The following is a 19,805-nucleotide window of genomic DNA, read 5'->3' as shown; positions in this document are numbered from 1 at the left end:
CCATACCTGTAAGTGTTCTGCACGAGCATTTTGTGACTTGTGTGTCGGACCGGCTATATGCTACTGAAAACCACCACCTGCCACGAACTTCAGTTTTGTAGTCGGGGATCTTCAGGAAATATGCTGTCTCCAAGAAATGCCTCACACTTTAGCCAGGGCAAATGGCAGCCCGGGTTAAGACCCTGACACTCTGCTATGGAGTGTTACCGCTTCGACTGAAGCTAAGGGTGGGTAAAGAGAAGTGATGGGAGGAGAGGGGAGGGGATGGGGAGACAGGAAGGACAGTGGAAGGGAACTGCCATTATTATTACCGTGTGCATCTACGTGACGGCATGACCAGTGTGATTCTGCAACCCGTGCCTCAGAAAAATGATATTATACCCATCTGATCCAAACGTATGATACGTCAAGGTCATCGTCCAAGGTCATTAATCAGTGTAACTAATTAAAACAACACAGAACCGAAAGGCACCTTTCCTCTGGGCAACTCGGGGCCCCCTGGTCTGGCCTTTCTGTCTCCCGCGTTAGTTCAGCCTTTCATCCCGCGTGTCGGGGCCGGCTCCCCGCTGCCCACCCTTCTCCCTCTTGGGTGGAAGAGGCGGCCACCAGCGCAGAGGGGCCGGGCGCGGAGGTCGGGCGTCCAGCCCGCGCGCTGGGCGGTCGGAGTCGCCGCGGGGCCCCGGTGCGCGGGCGGGGGCCGGGCGGGGGCCGGGCGGGTCGCGCGCCTGCGTGTCCGCGCGCCCGGAGCCGCCCCGAGCCGAGCCGGGGGGCGGGCGCGGCGGCGGGCGGCGCACTGGGGCCCACGGCGGCGGCGGGACAGCGCGGCGGCCCGAGGCTGGGGGCCCGCGGCCGCGCGCCGCCGGACGGGAGGCTGGGGGGCCGCGGCCGGGGCGCCGAGCGGGTCGGGGGCCGGGGCCGGGGCCGGGGCGCGGCGGCTCCGGCGGCCCGGGCGGCCCGGAGGGACCCCGGCGGGGCCATGGCAGCCGGCAGCATCACCACGCTGCCCGCCCTGCCCGAGGACGGCGGCGGCGGCGCCTTCCCGCCCGGCCACTTCAGGGACCCCAAGCGGCTCTACTGCAAAAACGGAGGCTTCTTCCTGCGCATCCACCCCGACGGCCGAGTGGACGGGGTCCGGGAGAAGAGCGACCCCCACAGTGAGTGCCGTCCCGTCCCCGGTCCCGTCCCCGTCCCCGTCCGGGCGCCCTCCCGGCCTGCGCCCCGCGCCCTCTCCTCTCCCGCCTCCGGGGTCGGTGGCCTCTTTCCGAGCTGCCGGGCTGCGGGTTCCCCGAGTGGACGGTCCCCCTGCGCCGAGCGGGGGCGCCCCTCCCCTCGCGCCCCTCCCCTGGTGGCGTCGCGATGCCGGAGGCCGAGAGGAGACCCCGCTGGGGAGCCAGCCGCGTCCCCATCGAGTGACTGCGGTGGACCCAGGGTCCCAGACCCGAGGGACTAGGGCAGGATTAAGTGTTCTTCATGGGGAAAATACCTTTCCCACCTCCTGCTGTTGCATTCCCACTCAGTGAGACGCGAGGCATCTGGCACAGTACCCACCCGCGCAGGTTTCTTTCCCTCCTGATGAACGTTGAAAGAGCCGGAGCGAAAAGAGATAAAAAAGACTCCGGACTTTGTTCATAAGTAAAGTGCGACAGACCTTTTATTCAACCATGAACAGACGTGCACAGCCCTAGCCTAACCCCCAAGTCGTTATCTTTGGGACCTTGAGCGGCACTGAACCGCCGAGCAGGTCCTTCTCCTTGGAGTGCTGCTAATCTACCCTGGCCTAGGTTGGAGGATGAAATGAGAATTACACTTCTGCTTTCTGGAAAAAGGATCTTTTTGTGCGTATAGTAATAACATTGGCCTGATCAGTGGTCGTCGAACTCTAGGGTGCCTAGGGAATCACCAGGAGGGTTTGCTCTAAGGCCATTGCTGGACCCCATCCCCGGGAATTCCACGTTGGAGCGAGGGTTGAACACCTTCATTACTAAGTTCCAGGCAGTGCTGATCTGGGCACTGCCTGGAACTTGGAGGGCCTCTGGTCTAAGAGAAAGTAGGAAGAAAAGGGCATAATTTACAACCCTTGGGATCTGAAGTGAGAGAGAAGAGACTGGAATCTGTTTTAAACAGCCCTCTGCAAATAGGTAAGACATCTGTTTCAAAGCTCTCGTCCTGGCATTCCTTCCTTTATGGGTTCCAGAAAAGAGCAGCAAGTTCCCCAGCTCCCTTGCCCAGCAGCCCTGCCTTTATCTTGGGATGCTCAGGGCATTCCACTGACTCAGGAAGAAGAGAAACATGACCATCAAACAGGAATGGGAAAAGCACTTGTAGATTTGCTATCTTTTCTTTATACTTAAGTTTTTAAACTCATAAAAAACCAAAATCGTGGTGGCATGATGTTTCAGTATATGTGCAATAAAAAATTGTGTAATGTTTAAATCAAGTCAAACATTTCTACCTCTCAAACACCTGCCATTTCTTTATGGTAAAAATTTCCCAAATCCTCTCTTATAGCTTTGTGAAATGTGCAACACATTGCTGTCTTCTCTCATTACTACTGCATCGCTACTGTGCAACAGCACACCAGAATCTCTTGCTTCTATGAAACTATAAATTAGTATTAGTTGGGTATTTATTGCTTCCAAAATAGCAACCAGTAGAAGATGAAGGTCATCAATTTTTTTTTTCGGGCCTGCCATATTTTAAACAGCTGAATCACTATTCAGTAAAACTGAAGCTGCTTGTCACTTCATATAGGGGTTAGCACTGCTCTGTTCCGTTTACTTGAGCAACCAGTTACCTTTGTTTTAAGCTTGCTCTGAAGTTGTTGGGCTGGCTCAGCTGATGGGCAAAGGTGTCTCAGTTTTATTCTTTTCTAGTATCTGTTGCTTAAGAAGCATGTTTCAGGGGCTGGGGATGTGGCTCAAGCGGTGGCGCGCTCGCCTGGCGTGCGTGCGGCCCGGGTTCGATCCTCAGCACCACATACCAACAAAGATGTTGTGTCTGCCGATACTAAAAAATAAATATTAAAAAATATATATATTTAAAAAAAAAAGAAGCATGTTTCATGATTAAAGAACAGCAGAATTCCTCAGATTAGGTTCATAATTGGGGCTTCGCTTGATACTCTTTTTTTTCTTTTTCTTTTTCTTTTTTTTTTTGAGAGAGAGAGAAAGAGATAATTTTTCAATATTTATTTTTTTAGTTCTCGGCAGACACACATCTTTTACTTTATTTTTATGTGGTGCTGAGAATCGAACCCAGCGCCCTGCGCAGGCTAGGCAAGCAAGCTATCGCTTGAGCCACATCCCCAGCCCGATACTCTTTTTAATACTCTATTATCATCTAGAGTATTTTGGATACTCTGGTGCATTGTTTTTTCTTTGAAGCTCTTTTCTTTCTTTTTTTTTTTAAGAGAGAGAGAAATAATTTTTTAATATATATATATATATTTTAGTTTTTGGTGGACACAACATCTTTGTTTGTATGTGGTGCTGAGGATTGAACCCGGGCTGCATGCATGCCAGGCGAGCACGCTACCGCTTGAGCCCCATCCCCAGCCCCTGAAGCTCTTTTCTTTACAGTAAAACGACATACACACTATGAGTAGGGGCAGCTCTGAACTGCATACCACATTATTACCCTTGGGAAAACAGCCATCAAGGTTTTCTTCCCAACTGTGGCTTGGCTTTTCATTTGCACTTTAACTGTGGTTCTTGAATGAGGCATGGCGATGGTGGGGTGATGATTTTGCCCCCCAGGGTACATTCAGCAATGCTTGGAGAAGTCTGTAGTTGCTGTAACCTGGAAGGGTGCCCCTGGACAGTGGGTAGAGCTACCAGAGTATGGTTGAGCCTACTGCACGCACAGGATAGTTCCAGCAAAGAAAAAAAAAATGGTCTCATCCAAATGTCATGCCCCATTCTTCAGTGTGTTTTGTCTCATTGATCTGAAAACCTGTCATTTGGAGATTTATTCCTTTGACGTGACACTTTCTGCCCAGATCTTCTAAAATGCTAATGGCCGAGTTTAACCATTTTTGAACTTGAAGTATGAGTGCAGTTCTTACCCCAGGACAGAGCAGGAGTGGAGTTTGGACAGGGTTGCTTCGAAGACTGTGGTGTAAATGGTGGGTGCCTGGTGGGTGCGGGTGTGGGGCAGGGAAACTGTGAAAACAGAGATAGGAGGAGAAGACCCAATACACACATGTCTCCCTGCTCCGTGTTGCTGAACTCAGTTGGAGTCACTCTGGGTATTTCCATTTCCTGGCTGGTCCCACCATTTGACTGAGCCTTGATAGAAGCAGAGGTCAAAGGGCTGCAGAGTCCAGCATGTGTGCTGCCCTTGGCTGTCCTGGTGGCTGCTGGATCTCAGCAGGCCCGCTCTCTGGCCATGGGCGTGTAGTGTACTGGGTGTGCTCTGAAGCTGCGAAGCTGGCGGCAAACACAGGAGAGAACATTTGATCCCAAGCAGCACGTCCATCCCGTGCTGCAGCAGTGGGTGAATATATGCTGCCTATGCACATGTTAGCGTTCGGTTTATTCCAGATGTTCTCCTAGAGGCCAAAAACGAGGCAGTCAGAAGGGCTACATCTGCCCTGGGCTTCTCCCAGGAGGTGACTGCCTGCCGTTCACACTGTTCTGCTTCCAGGCACCAGAGGACATCAAGGCTTGGAGAGACCCAGGGCCTACCCCTCCTGCCTGGGGAAGGGGTGGGGTCCTGGGTGGTGAGTCCCTTCTCTTTGACACTACACATGCTCCAGGAAACACAGTTCATAACATCACGGGACGTGAAACTCAAAGGGGGCTCCAGACCCCCAGCTCACCTGGAGATTGAGTTCAGGAGGGGTCCCCTTGTCTGAGTTCCCCTGTGGATTCACCTCCTGCCCACTTCTTGCCCACCTGGTCCTGCCTCCCTACCCTCCTGCTCCCCTCCTTCAGTCAGAGCATCCCTGCGCCGTTGGTGGGGCTTCCGCCCTTTCTGAGTGCTGCGCTGCCCAGCCCTTGGGGGTTTCTGCTAGCTCAAGGTTCCTCCGGTTCTGTCTTTGGGCAAAGCCACCTTACCTTCTCATATTGCCCCGTGTCAGCGGAGACCCTTCGTTTAAGGACGCTCATCCTCACCTTCCTTGGTGGTCTGTCTAGGTGATCCCCCTAGTTTGCCTTAACGAACATGATGTTTACTGAATACTGTTTGTATGTAGTCAACAAATGAAGTCAGAGTCTAATAGCGTTTTTAATGCTGGAAATCACGTAATCGGTCCAGCAACGAAAGGACAATTCATGAGTCACAGATGTTACCACACCTTGGAGTCTTTAAGACGCGTTCTGTGCCAAGTGACTTCAGCTCAGGGAAGGCAGCGGCCCTCACGACATGCCCTGAGGGCTCTTGCTGGTGGTTATAAAATAGCCATTATGTAAGAGACCTCAACAGTGCTAGACCTCCACAGTGCCGGGCGGTCGTCTGAGATCCCCGTTTTGATTTATGATGCTGTTTTACTCTGATGGCCATACTTTTAAAGTTTTAATTTGGAAATAAAATGTTTCAGCTGTAAGAAACAAAACAACCATTCTTTATGCATTATAAGCAAAAACTGACTTTGTGTACTCATTGATTCTGAGAAACTGCAGTCAGCGATGCTAACAAAGGCCACTTAAGGTATCACTTGTTACCACCGCTGTTCCCAAGTGCAGGAGGCTTGTCTACAGTGTGGCAGCAGGTGTGCCCTAGTGTTTGCGTGTCTTTCCTGACCAGCATGGATTTTCCAGACACCCCTCCTGAGTCCCTTGGTGTGTAGCACACGTCTGTGAGGGGGCGGGGCTGGGTGAGATGGGGGGGGCAGGGCAAGCCAGCAGTTGCTTGGCCTTTGCCATTCCTACAGGTGTCTTGTGAGTTACTTTTGAGCTTGCCGTTTTCTGCATTCCAAGATCAGGGGTCTGCTCTGCTATTACTGTCAGCAGTAGCACGTCATCACCACTTGGGTTTTGGCAAAATAGTGGGACTGATACTTGTCAGCAGAGTGTTGCTAGGAAAGGCCATTGTGTGCCGGGACCTTCGGCCTTCCCTGGAATGACCCCTGTTAGGCCAGCTTTTTTGAATCCTTTCCTGTTCAACTTTCTCTGTAATAACTTAGGCCAGGGAGACCCTGTCAACTAGGTCACTTGCAGACACAGGAACTTGAGGAGATGAACTCACAGTGGTGACTCCCAGAAACGTCCTCCAGGGAGCCCTGGACTGTGGTTCTCGGGGGCCAGCCTGGCCCTATCCTGAACCCCTGTTGGATGGGTTTAGTTGGAGAGACTTGGAGAGCCTGGTGGCAACAGGCAGCCGGTACTCAGCATTCAACTTGTGTGTGATCCTCTGTCACCCTTCGTGCCCAGTGTCACCTTCACACTGACCATTTATAGACCTCTGGAATGGCTGTGTGCGTGTGTAGTAGGTGTATTTCTTTATGGTTTAGACGTGGTGTCCTCCAAAAGCTCACGTGTGAGACAGTGCAAGAAGGTTTGGAGGAGAAATGACTGAGTTACAGGAGCCCCAACCCAGTCAGTGAACTGACCCTGGTGGGATGAACTGCGGGGTACCTGGAGGAGGTGGGCTGTGGCTGGAGGAGGTGGGCATTGGGGGTGTGGCTTTGGGGGATATAGTTTGTATCTGGAGAGTAGAATTTCTCTCTCTTGCTTCCTGATCTCATGTGAGCCGCTTCCCTCCACCACATGCTCTGCCATGATGCTCAGCCTCACCCCAGGGAGTGGAGCCGGCCTTCCGTGGACTGAGACCTCTGAAACTGTGAGCCCTCAAACGAACTCTTGCTCCCTACAGTTGTTCTGGCCACGTCTGTTAGTCACAGCAGCAAAAAAGCTTCTAGAACAATTTCCAAAGGGTTTTTGACATCTCCAAGTTAACTTCTAAGTTGAATTCGCTGCTAGAATTTTGAAATGAAAGGCTCACAGGTGTTCAAGATATTTTAGAGGTAAAACAAAATGAGGTTATATGAATATTGAATGTTATATTCCAGGTGTAGCTGAACTGTTGAAAGTAATGATCCGGTTTAATTTATAATTAAGCTGCACGTTAATTTATAATGAAAATTTATAATTAAAGAATGACAAATTAGCCCAGAAAGAAGTGTTTCTTTTTTGAAGGATTGTAGGAACAGTGCTACCCAGGCTGGTCCTGTGACTGGACTGTTCTCTGTCATGATTGGCACTGTGAGAAGATTCTGGTACCTTAGGGTAGGATCTGCCGCTCCTCCCTGTGAATAGGTATCGTAGAGGGCTCTGGGCTCACTGCAGGAGCCCGTGATGGAAACTGCTCTGCGGACCTTCCAGCTGCCCCTGGGCCATGCTCTGTGGACTGTGGTGAGGCGGCTCCATCTCTCCACACAGGGACGTGTCCACTCAGACCCTGGGCAGTCTCTTACTGAAGAGTTGGGTATAACAAAGTTATATTCTCAGAGCCTTTGGGAACCCTAGAGCTGGCTGTTGGCGTTACTTAGGATGACCTGTAGGAAGACAGTCATTTTTCAGGAAAGATTGCTTAGAACTCTGTCAGGATTTCTGGTTTCTCTGAGAAGTGCTCAGGGTTGTCGTCCCGCTGAGTGATGGCCTCAGGTATGCTGCACAGGTATGCTGCACGCATTCCATTCTTTTGTGGATTTGATTCTGGAATCCTGTGTCTCCACTTCTCTCTCCTTCCCTCCCTCCTTCCCTCCCTCCCTCCCTCCCTCCCTTCCCTCCCTCCCTTACCTCCCTCTCTCCCTCCCTCCTTCCCTCCCTCTCTCTCTCCCTACTTCTCTCCCTCCCTCCCTCCCTCCCTTCCTTCCTTCCCTCCTTCTTCAGCTCTCTCTCTCTTTCCCCACTCCAGTTGAGGCCTTCTCGGAGAGCTGTGGTCTGCTGGTGCAGCTCCATGGCTTCCCATTTGTCCCTCCCTGGCCGTGCCGGCTCTGCCCAGCTGCCTGGTGATTCCCGTGTTCGCTGCCCCTCACCGGGTGGGTTCTCCTGCGTCTCCTCTTTCTTCTGGTCTGTGCTCTCCGGCCCCCAGGGAGAGCTGGTCTTGCTTCTGTTACATTCTCACCGTCCTGCAGCAGAACATTGCTCGTCTGTCTGTCCTGGTCCTCTCTGCCTCCTGCTGCCCCAAGGACAGACTCACCGCCACGGCTGCTGTGTGACTGGGTAAAGCATTGTCTCGCGCCGTTCCTCAGCGGGAGCCCTGTCCTGGCGGCCTTCCACGGGTCAGGAAGTCATTCTTCTGGGCGCCTGGAGGGAGTGGTTGGAGGCTGGTTTCCTCTTCGTGGGTGCGGTCTCCCAGTCCAGGGCTCCTGGCCCTCGTGACTTTCCCTGGCCTCACTCTCCGGCCTAGGCCCTGACCGCACCTAGCTGGCCTTCCTGCTCCAGGGCCACCTTCTCAGCCCGGCTTCCGCTGTTCCCTGTCCACACACACCAGAGCCACCTGCTGTGCTTTCCCAGGGCTCTCCACCGGTTCACGGGCCTCTCCTGGTGACCCTGCTTTTGGGACACCCTTTTCCTCACCCCTCCCTCTCTCCCCTCCTTCCTTTATCTCCTGGGCTTTCTTCTGTGGTGCTTTTGCTACCTTCCCAGGGAGAAGCGAGGTTCTCTTTGCTTCTCCAGAGAGCCTGGAACCTTCTGCCACCGAGTGTCCCTTAAGCTCGGTAGGCGAGGCCCGCCCAGAGTTCCCGTGTCCACGTGCACACAGAGTCCACGGAAGCTGTTGTGTTCCACATGCACCAGGCAGTGAGCCAGGCTCTCCTCTCTGGCCTTCCCTTCGTGGCCTTGCCCCCCTCTTGGCCTTTCACCAGATTGACCCCCGGAGCCAGTGTCCTGTGTCGCCTGTTGACCCCAGTCCTGATCACGCACCCAGCCCCTGCTTTCCCCTCATCCTGGGCCGGTTCCTTTCCCTGTGCTGTCTCAACTTCGGACTCCCACTGGGTAATCAACTTCATGTCTCTGGTTGTTTGGGAAATTCCTGGCTGGGGTTTTGTTTACAGAAGGTCCGGACACGGTCAGCAGGAGCTCTTTGCTCCCTTTTCTGCTCTGAGGGTCTGGGGCTGAGGATGCTCCCAGGCGCCCTTGGCTCAGTGCTGAACAGAGGAGGCCCGTGGGGAGGCTCAGTCCACATTTGCTGAGTGAGCCGGACTTGACGTAAGTCGGCACGGGTCCGTGGTGACGTGGAGCACCGTGTGGCAGCCGCGTGGTGGCCCTGGGATGTGTGGCAAACACCTTCGTGGTACTCCAGGGAAGCAGCAGAGGTGAGCACGCTCCGTGGTCAGGGTTGCTGTGTTGTGGCCACTGTTATGAAGCTGTTGAACAGTCTGTCAGTGTCTGTAGCCAGTACTGATGAGCGGTTCCAGGCTGATTACTGTCCCCTTGGTGAGGAAGGCAGGCCTGGGGTGGACACCTCATCCTAGGTCATTCTGCCTCAGGTCTCGCATCCGTGAATCATCCACAAATTAACGGAGAGCTGTCTGGCTTCCTTGTTAGCACCTTTCTCCACGCGGGCAGGGACACAGACCAGTTAACACTCACCCCCCTCCGGAGCCGAAGTCACTGGGACAATCTGCAGGACACATCCGGGTGGAGAGTGTAGGGCCCAGTGAGTCAGGCTTTGTGATGTGATGTCTACAGGGCTGGGTGGGAGCTGAGGCTGGATGTCTGTTCTATGCTGAATCATTTTGCAAATAGAAAACAATTCATAGGTGTTAGTGGTCCTTACATAAATGAGGAACAGAGGAGTGAGAGTCAGGTACCCACCTTACAAGTTACTTTGGGAAGCCTATCACTTGACAAGCAGATGTGTTTTGAATTAGATGTAGAATTAATGTTGCCACTACCATATAAATCCCATATGTGGTGCGTGTAAGTCCTTGGAACCCGTCACTTGCTGCATGCCTTCTTTATGTATTCTTCTTTTCCTATTGATTTTCCCTCTTCTTGCCTAGTTTCATTTTGATTCTGCCAAACATCATCTCATGGGCTTCTCATGCTTTTTCTGGACTCGGCGTGTGTGTGTGTGTGTGTGTGTGTGTGTGTGTGTGTGTGTGTGTGTGCGCGTGCATGTGTATGTATGTTGGGAAGTGTCATTTGCTCACTGGGTGAATGACTTCTTGGATGGGGACTCAAGAGGAGAGGTCCCTTTGACCTTGGGGTCCTGACTCTGGGTGGTGGCTCTCTCCTTCCCACTATATCCCACTCTTGTGCTACTTTTCATCTTAGAAACAAGTTCGCAGAGTTTTTGTCTGAGTCATATTTAACCTTTAGTCTCTGAACTTAGGACTTACACCTTTATTTTCTTGACTTCTCTGGGGGAGTAAGGCATATAAAAGTTAAGTGAAAGAGAAATATTCTGTTTGGAGCGTGTTTCTAAGTTTTGGAAGTTCTTTACTTGTTTTGCCTTTCTCTCAGCTCCGTAACTTGGTGGAGAGGATATAACTCAGGTGAGACCAGCAGGAGAGTCTTGCTGCCGGGGAGTGATACCTGCACTAAGAGACAGAGAAGCCACTTTCAGCAGAGATGGGATTAAAACGTAATGAGGTACAGAGACGCCCCGCTGGGAGGAGAGAGGAAGCAGGCACTCAGGTCTTTGGAGGCTGGCCTTAAGTCCTGAGGTGTTCCTGGGCTGTGTCCAGCCCCACTCCCACGGCGAGGGTGATCGCCTTGCTGTTGGAGCCCCTGTGTGTGCAGGAGGGGTGGCCAGCCTTCACCACTGCATCCCAGGACCCTGGAAATCATGGAAGGAGTTTATTGAATGAATGAAATTTTGGAGCATGTGCTCTGTGCCAGCTTTACAAATACTGTCATTTAATCTTAAGGACAAACTTATGAGGTAGGTATCTTGTCTTATTTTGCAAATAAGAAAACATGATCTCTGTGACTGCAAGTAATTGATTCTGCACCTCAGCCTTCTTGGTGTTTAGAATAAGCTTCATGGCCAGGATTCCATGGGATCGTGCAGGAGAAATCTGAACAGAAGTGGTGATTTTAAAAAAAGGTCTAAACTCTTCCCAGAGGCAGGGCCTCACCCAGCAAAGCTACAGTCCCTGTCATCTGTTCTGCCCCTTTGACTGTGGCACTTGCTTTTATTTAGGGACCAGTTCTGTCATGAGTTGGCATAAAACAATCCTTTAATATTTAGGGGTAGCTCTCTGAAGAACTCAAGATTTTTAAATAGCAAATACAAAAGTTGAGTAGGGATGTAACTAGGGATAAATGAGAGTGGACTGAACCTTGAAGCTAGGGCCCAGAACACCCTGGGGCACACAGAGAACGCAGAGAGTAACTACAGGAATATTTTTTTTAAATATATTTTTAGTTGTAGACGGACACAACACCTTTATTTATTTATTTATTTTTATGTGGTGCTGAGGATCCAACCCAGTGCCTCACCTGTGCTGGGCAAGTGCTCTACCACTGAGCCCCAGCCCCAGCCCTGCCCGGATGTTTTTAAAGTATGGTTAGACCCTTTCAAGGAAACTGGAGACAGGCTGTCTAAGGAGAGGCAATGTAACATTTAACAACAACCAGAAAAAAAAAAAAAAAAAAAAAACAAGATCAAAGAAAAGTAAAATAGCAGACGTGCTTGGGCTTAACTTATTTTAATCTTCACCAAGTGATGTCAGTTGGTCAGAGATTTGGGGGTGTCTCGTGTGCGAGGAGGCAGACTGTTCCTCTAGGGCTCCCTTGCTGCCCCAGTGTTGGTCTTGCTCCTGTGCCTTCACGCTGTTCTGCATCTGGCCCCACTGTCGAAACTGCCTTCTAACCAGCCCCTCTGTGTTGGTCTCTGGGGCTGCCACAACCAAGGGCCCCAGTCTGGGTGCCTGAAGCCGCAGAAATGTGTTCCCACTTGTTCTGAGGCTGGAAGTGTCAGGTCAAGGTGCGGGCAGGGCTGGTTTCCTGAGGCCCCTCTCCTTGTCCTGCAGATGGCCACCCTCTCATGACCTCTTCACACGGTGTTTCCACATGCTCACACCCTGTTGTCCGTGTGTCTGGATGTCCTCCTCAGAAGGACACTAATCAGATGGGACTAGGACAGTGGCCCTGGTCATTTTAACTTGGTCGCTCTGTGGAGGACATGCCCCAGGTATAGTCCCTTGCTGAGGTAGTGGGCTTAGGGCTTTGATGGAGTGTTTCGGGGACTACTCAGCCCAACACCATCAGCCAACTGGACATTGTTCTTCACCAGAGTAATTATTCAGGTACCTTGTCCCACATGGTTCTTCCCCAAGATCCTGTTGATCCTGTTGGGCGTCTCCTCGGGAAAGTGTGGCTGAGCTGAAAGCCTCTGAGCCCTGGTGCACCCGTTCCCCACGGCTCACAGGGGAGGCCCTGCCCATTGCAAGGTCACAGAGCAGGAGGCCGACCAGCAGGTGGGTGGCCGTGGCCCAGGTCACAGGTGGGAGGTGGGTGTTGTCTGGAAACTCTAGGTAGTAAGCTCCCAGAACAGTGAGGGTGTCTGCGGATGGGTGGGGCTGAGGCCGTGGCAGAGACGGGGTAAGAGCCGAGGTGCGGTGCGTCGTGTCCTTGGGACCCTTCAGTCCCCCCCCCCCGACCCTCCATGAGAGGAGGTGTTTTCTTCCAGAGGGAGTTTATCCGTTTAGCTTTTCGGAGGGGGCCCAAGGAGGGACCCAGCCCCCTGGCCTGCTTGGTAAATAGCACCTTGTTAGTTACCTTGTTCCCGGAGGCCACTTCCGCACTGTGGTGGCCGTGGCCATGGCCTCGAAGCCTGAGGTGGCTGTGGTTTTCCAAGAGCAGCAGATGCTGCCCAGCATGGTTCCTGCTACACCCGACTATTACATTCCCACCAAGGTCAGAAAGCACATGATGTGGCCTCTGGCTTCTCTAGGTGTGGCTCAGCCTGAGTTCCTATGTCCAGGCGGAGCCCACACTTAAAAATGTATGTGCTATCTGCTGTCTCTTAATAATTGGAAGCGTGCTTTCCATCTAAAAGTTAAGAAATGAAGAGAAAAGGGTGCTGTCCAGTGGTCATCATGTTAAAAATGCAGTTGACCCAGCCATCTAATTAGCGTCAAAAAGTCGTGCCCAGGTTCATGTGAATCAGTTTCTGCAGACCAACCGCCACCCGCTTCTAACAGCAAAGCAGCTAACGTCCCTGTGTGGTGGGAGAGTTTCCTTAACTAATCACATTCCGTTTTGCACCTCGACTGGTTTTTCTTGGAAGACACTGGAGAAGGTTACATTTCTCAAGGTTAGATATTCTCTGAATGTTTTAATGAAACTAAAAAAAAATAATAAAGGGGATGTCTGTCTGGTTACACCTACTTCGAATATTTCCCAGACCGAAATTGTTTTTGGCCAGGATTGGGGGTGCAGGGCCACGGAGCTTTTCTGTGGTGGGCTCTGCAGAGCCGTGCTCTAGGCGGGGCATGGCTTCCAGAGGCGGGTGAGGCTTCCCGTCAGGTGCCTCCTGTTCTGAAGGGAGCTGAGCACCCCGTCCTGCTCTCTAGGTGACTCCTTCCATGGCAGGAGCGTGAGGTGATCCCACAGAAGCCTGCCTCAGGCCAGTGGGGGCCCCTCCCTGTGTGGGGAGCTCCCGCCAGGAGACACAGACATGCCTCAGGCTTCCATGTTCCCTCAGACACAGAGGCCAAGTGGTAGGTATCAGGATGTTTTTCCAAAGAGAAGATACAGAGCGTTTTCGCAGATTTCCAATCGTGGTCCAGAGCATGTCCGGGATAATATCACCAGATACACCTGTGAGATGTACTTAGCAGATTGTGGTCACCTGAGCCTGGGGCTGATGGTGACTTCCTGAGAGACATCGACAGGGGACTGGCCGCTGTTAATTGTAAGAGTTGTCTGTGGGGCAGGGTGGGAGGAGGCGTGGCAGCTGTGCCCCAGGGCAGTTCATCCTACAGTTCACCGAGTGCTGAAATGTCGCTGGGCCCAGGAATCTGCACCATCACTGTAAGTCACTAAAAATACGTGACTAATGAGACGAGTCTGTTAAGGCGGCTGTGTGTCTCGGTCAGTGTCACGCAGGGGCTCCTTGGAGAAGTGGCTCGGGAACCAAGCCAGGACCCGCCTGCGTTCCTCAGAGGTCAGCGCATGTCCACCTTTGGTCTCTGGGAAAGTGGGTATTGCTCCTGGCCACCCGAGAGCCAGCAGTGTGGCCTGCTCCAGACCGTCACCCTCACCGCCCTCCTGGCTCACAGTATTCAACCAGGATTTCTGTTTGCCTTTCCTAGAAGCCATTTTTTAAAGTTTTGCCTTGGTGTATTGTCGATATCTGTAACTCACCTTAAATATTATTTGGGACCCCACAGGCTATGCCTCAATAACAACGATGTACTAGTGGACCTGTTACTTTACCCAGGAGGTGCCCGCGCTGTGTTAGGCACCGTGCTGGGTGCTGGGGATGAAAAGCCAGGACGATAAGGCCCTGCCCCTCAGGGGCCGTGGTCTGCAGGACATAAGTCGGCCAGGCCACAGAGTCGAGGACTCTGACAGCACAGCAGGCAGGCTTCAAGCTGGGGCACCACCAAACAGCCCTGGCGGCCAGGTGTGTGCCAGGCAGGGCGGGAGAGGGCAGGAAGGCCCGGAGACAGGGCTGTGTTTCTGCCTGTGCTGGGAACTGCAAGAAGTCCAAGTAGCTCGAGTGGGGGGTTGTGGTGAGGGGCAAGGCCAGCCCGTCAGGCAGGTCTCAGTGACCGGGGCTCCTGTGCTAAATGGCTTGGTGTTTATCCAGGGACCGGCAGAGAGGTCTTAATCAGGGAAGGAGGGAGTCAGAGCCGGCCTTCGTGCAGTCACTAGGGCGGGAATGAGGGATAGAGTGCAGGGTGGGGGGCAGGCAGTGGAGTGAGGGAATCCTGCAGCTGCCCAGCTGAGAGAAGTGTCGTGAGACCACTGCCCAGTGCAGACTGAGGGTGTCCCTGCAGGAGAGCCAAAGGGTGTCTACTTTGTCAAGGGAAAGAAGGAAATTGTTGGATGGTACTGGAGAAGTACCCCTAAACCCACGTGGGAAGAGCACTCGTGCCAGGCTGGAACCCGAGGGCAGGGCCTGGGGGAGAGGGAGGCACCCTGTGCTGCTCCCCCGTGTGTGACTGTGGGGAGGGGTGCAGCTGGCTCTCACCTGAGCAGGGCAGGAGGGAGCAGAGGTTGGAGTCTAGGCTCTGGGAAAGGAGGTCCTGTCTTGGGAGGGCAGAGGTGTGGGGGGGCTCTGCTCTGGCCCCAGCTGAGTGTCCACCTGTGGACTTGGAGCCTGCTGTGGCAGTGGCAGCCCAGACTCCCAGTGCCAGGAGCCACCTTCACCTGCCCGGGCTGACTTCCTCTTATGTCCCCCTCAGAGGGACAGGCCTGGATGGACTCAGCCCAGCTGCTTAGTACAGCCCTGGGGATGGCCGTCAGGGCTCAGAGGCACAGCTCCGCACTGTGCCTGCCAAGGCAGGCACCCCAAAATCTAAACCCAAGCACATCGGGTTCTGAGGCGAGGGACACAGCTGTGTTCTTTGGGAAACTGTTCCTGTGCTGTTGGGACAATGATGGGGAGAGGCAGGAGGGTACGGGACCAGAACATGAGGGTAGCTCAGGCCTCTCCAAAGGCAGGAGCCCGGAGGGGACCAGCCTGGAGGAGCATTCAAGTGTCCCTGGGGATCGCGGTCCACCTGGCACAGTGCTCCCTGCAGGTCAGCCTGGCTCTGGAGTCCTGTCGCAGGGACGGTCCTGCAGTGTGGGAAGCTGTCCCGGGGCTGATGGCCTGATGCCCCAGCAGCTGCTTGGCTCAGCACAGCTGCTTCATCTCGGCTTTCCAGAGAAGCAGGACCCGCAGAGGCGCTCAGTCAGCCGAGGGGTGGAGGGAGTCTCGGGTAAGAAACTGGCTGTGTGACCGCACAGCTGGCTACCTGAGACCTAGGGAAGCGCTGCTGTTGTGGGTCAAGGCCAGAGGCTCCTGCCGTCAGACCCCCTCACCCCCTCGTGCAGAGGGCCTGCCTTTTGTTCCCTTTTGTTGAAGAAATGATATTTATTATGGAGGCCAATCTGTTAGTGAATGAAAATGTAAATATCATTACAAACACCCCTAGGGGCTGGGGCTCTTGCCTGGCATGTGTGAGGCACTGGATTCAATTCTCAGCACCGTCTATAAATAAATAAAATAAAGGTCTATCAACAACAAAAACAAAAACAAACCAAAACTGCACCCCTAGACAGACATCCAGAGGAACTTCTAAACAGGTGTCTGGCACCGTGGCCGCACAGTGATACATAGTGTTAAGCATCACAAGGCCCTGTCAGCAGGACATGGGGACTGGCCTGAGTGTCCCAGGGAAAGTGAGCCCTGGCGTGGTGTGCTGGCCGCCTCCCGCGACTGTAACCCATCCCTGAGGTAATCGACTTCTCAGGAGAGTGATGGATGTTACCCACAGTTTTAGAGGGTTCAGGTGTGATTGGTGACTGGTGATCCCGTTGCTCTCGGACCTGGGCAGCAGCACATCCTGGTGGGGAGCCACTGGGGTTCCCTCCCCCTTCAGGAGCACAACCCATGACCTAGGACTCCCAAGCCCCAGCTCCTGCAGGCTCCTCCTCCAGTAGCACCAGAGGCTTGGGGCCCAGCTTCACCGACTGAGCCCCTCTGGTGCCCAGCACTCAGGGTAGGCTTGGCTCTGGTCTCCAGCTCTGCCGAGGCCCTCAGGAGCTGCTCCGCCTTCCCAGCTGGTGCTTGGAGACCTGGAGTCTAACTTCCTGCCTCTGGCTTCTCTTTCCCTCACTGTGTGTGCGTTAGCTTTGCTTCTTCGGATTTCTGAGAACAAAACTACCACCCTATTCCAGAAGAAAGGACCTTATTAAGTGAAACAACAGAGAATTCCCAAGAAAATCACTGCGATGCTTAGCCCGGGGCCATGTCTCAGGCTGCTGGTGTCCGTGTTCTGGAAATCTGTGGTCACAGCCAGGAATGTCTTGCAGCCCCTGGTCTCTGTCGGCCCTGGCCTGCCCACATCACAGAGTGGCCTGCTGCAGATGCCCATTTCTGAAGATCCGGGCGCTGTGGTCATCGAGTTAGCACGGTTGCCGGGGCTTCTAGAAGTCTGTGCCTGGAGGTGTCTGCTTCTGTCACCACACCCTCCTGCCCTGCGCAGAACATGGCCAGCAGGGCTCGCAGCAGAGGAAGAGGCACTTTTGCCTGAGGGCGTCTGGCCTCTCGAGAAATCCAGTAAAACAGGAGAGCTAGAGGGATTTTGGGTGCTGGTTTTGCAGGGTGGCTGGACTGCAGGAGAGTGGTGGGTTGTGGGGTAGCAGGAGCGGGCAGCTCAGTGCACTGTGGGTCTCCCTTACCTGTACCCTGGGCAGTCTCATCACCCTGAAGGGGGCAAGTGGCTTTTTTAAAATGTCCGTAGGGGCATCCCTGTTTGGAAGCTGAGGGCCGGGCCAGAACCCCACCAAGTGCGCAGATTTTCAGCGTTGTAGCAACATGACACAGAGTGACATGCTCGCGTTGCTGGCTCAGTGCTACAGAAGGACAGACCTGGTCCGCTAGGAGATGAGCTGGGCGTGGTTAGGGCAAGGGGTAAGATTCAGTCTACTCTCATTTATCCTTAGTTACATCCCTACTCAACTTTAGGGGTAGGAATTGGAGGGGCTTCATGTTTGTGCTCCTCTTTTTCCTTCCTTTCTCTTTTCTGTGGCTCTGGGGATGGAACCAGGACCCTGTGCGTGCTAGGCAAGTGCTCTGCCACCGAGCGACCCCAGCCGCGGGTGCTTCATGGGATGGGAGGGGAAGCTTTGAGCTGTGTGGCTGTGGGGTGCCCGGCCTTCAGAGAGGAGGGGAGGAAGCCGTGAGCCTGTGCCCAGGGCTGCTGGTCACGTGCGGGGACCCTGAGCAGCACCAGGAAGCCAGACGGTGTGTGGACCCAGAATCGTGGCATCGGAAGGCCTGTGGGGAAAAGCAGGAGACCTGAGTGGCACCTGCAGTTTAGACGGATGAGGACGTGAGCCCAGGACCTGTGGATGAGTGAGAGGGTCAGGACCGGCCAAGTCGGTGAGGCTGGAGGGGTGGCCGCTCGACGGAGGTGGCAGGCCAGGTTGCTGGGCTGCAGGAAGCCGGGTCTTGGAGGCTGGGTTGTCAGCAGGTCTTTGACAGGAACCTTGAAGTTTTTCAGGCTGACAGTGAGAGGTGGGGGTGCCAACGGTGCGTGACGGTGACCAACTGGTGGGGTGCCAACAAGGAGGAGGAAGAGGACGCCAGGCTCAGCCTGAGGGAGGCAGAGTGTCACAGGTAGTGGAAAGGAGCGGTTGGAGAAAGGCCAGCCCAGGGCTTTCTGTCCCCAGGGCACAGGTGGACACACGCAGGAGTCGGCTGGACCCTGTGTGGGGCTGTCGCTGGCCTTGTGTGGCCGGTGGCATCAGCAGCCTTGGGGGCGAGTGCTGCAGGGAGGGGAGGGATGTTGGTGCTGGAACGGGTGGTCGATCCGATTCCAGGGGCGGAGGCCCAGCTGTCCAGGTGGAAGGCGAGCTGGGTCCTCAGGCAGCTCCTTTCTGTGCATGTCACCAGTACCTCAGAGGCAGGGGGCAGAAGAGGTCACAGGACACTCCTGGGTCTGGGGCGTTTGGGGCCCTGGAGCAGTCTAGCTGGGGCAGCTCTTACACCATGTACAAGGACTTGGTGTACGTGCTCTCCAGAGTCTTCCAAAATAACACCCTCCTGGCACGCGCCGTTGAGGCGACCGTTTGTTTTCCTCTTGTGTAGCCCGGGGTACCTTTAGGAAGAAGCAGAAGACAAAAATCAAGTTGGAGAGCAGACAGGGAAAGGAAGTAGGAAGCAGAAGACAGAAAGAAGAGAAAAAAAAAAAAAAACAAACCAAACCAAGCACAGGCAGTGGCTTCAGCTGCTGCAGCAGCTCCTGTTCAGACCGCGGGACTGGCCACCGTGGGCGGGGACTGGACACCGTGGTCGTGCCTGCTCCAAGTCTGAGGAGGAGGGGTGAGGAGCAGCAGGACTGGTTTTCATGGATCAGGGCAGGAAACACAGGCAGTAGCTGTGGTTTTAGGCTCCTCTTTTGGGATGGAAGTGTCAGTTCTGGGCCAGACGCTCTTGGCTCTACTACTGTTACCCGTTTGTGACACTAAGAGAAGCTTTGTAGCCCTTGACCCTGTCTTTTTATCATGGAGAATGAGAGGCAGTGTAAGAGGGCTGCCTTGGGGAAGGGAAACCTCTCGCCCCGGGGTACCCTCCTCCAGCTCCGCCCCCTCCACAGCCGATTCTTGGGTCATAGCATAACTTTTACTTTTCTTTGGGACACACTTTCTTTGCTTGAAAATTGTTAACTTTTGTAGCACTGGGAATTGAATCAAGGGCCTAGTGCATGCTGGGTGAGCGCTCTTCTCCACCCAGCTACATCCCCAGTCCTGATGGTTCTTTTTTAAAACACATTTAACAATTTTTAATTGACAGACAATGGCACATATTTACGGAGCACAGCGTGACATTTCAGTGCAAGTAGACAATGCGTGCTGATCAATCAGATCTGGGTTGGTATATCTATCCCCTCAAATGCTGATCCTTTCTCTGTATTAGGAACATTCAGATTTTGGAATTGATTGATTGTTGTGGTCATCTCCTGTGCTGTAGAATAAGAGGGCTCCACCCAGCGACTCCCCAGGCTCTGGGACTCATTGTTGTGCTCCCTGCTTGTGTGAGACCAGCTTCTTAGCTTTCACGTGTGAGAACATGCAGTATTGTCTTTCTGTGCCTGACTGACTCCCCTGACACAATGTCCTCCAGTTTCATTCATTTTGCAGAGATAGTATTTTTTTTCTTTTTTATTGTTTTTTTTTTAATTTTTTTAT

At 53.7% G+C, this 19,805-nt stretch overlaps 1 protein-coding gene across 1 annotated transcript in view; it reads left to right on the top strand.

Moving 5' to 3' along the window:
- Nucleotides 1-842: 842 nt before the first annotated feature.
- The window catches only part of FGF2 (fibroblast growth factor 2), a 43,958-nt gene continuing 24,995 nt past the window's right edge, over nt 843-19,805 (top strand). Inside the window, exon 1 of the mRNA XM_081303109.1 lies at nt 843-1,154. Coding sequence (XP_081159235.1) covers nt 977-1,154 — 178 coding nt within the window. The 5' untranslated portion in view covers nt 843-976. The remainder of the gene's footprint in view (nt 1,155-19,805) is intronic.

The sequence above is a fragment of the Spermophilus citellus genome (genome assembly GCF_964194105.1).
Source record: "Spermophilus citellus genome assembly, chromosome: 8".
NCBI lineage: Eukaryota > Metazoa > Chordata > Mammalia > Rodentia > Sciuridae > Spermophilus > Spermophilus citellus.
Note: the sequence above shows the minus strand (reverse complement) of the source record. Positions and strands in the feature narration are given on the sequence as shown.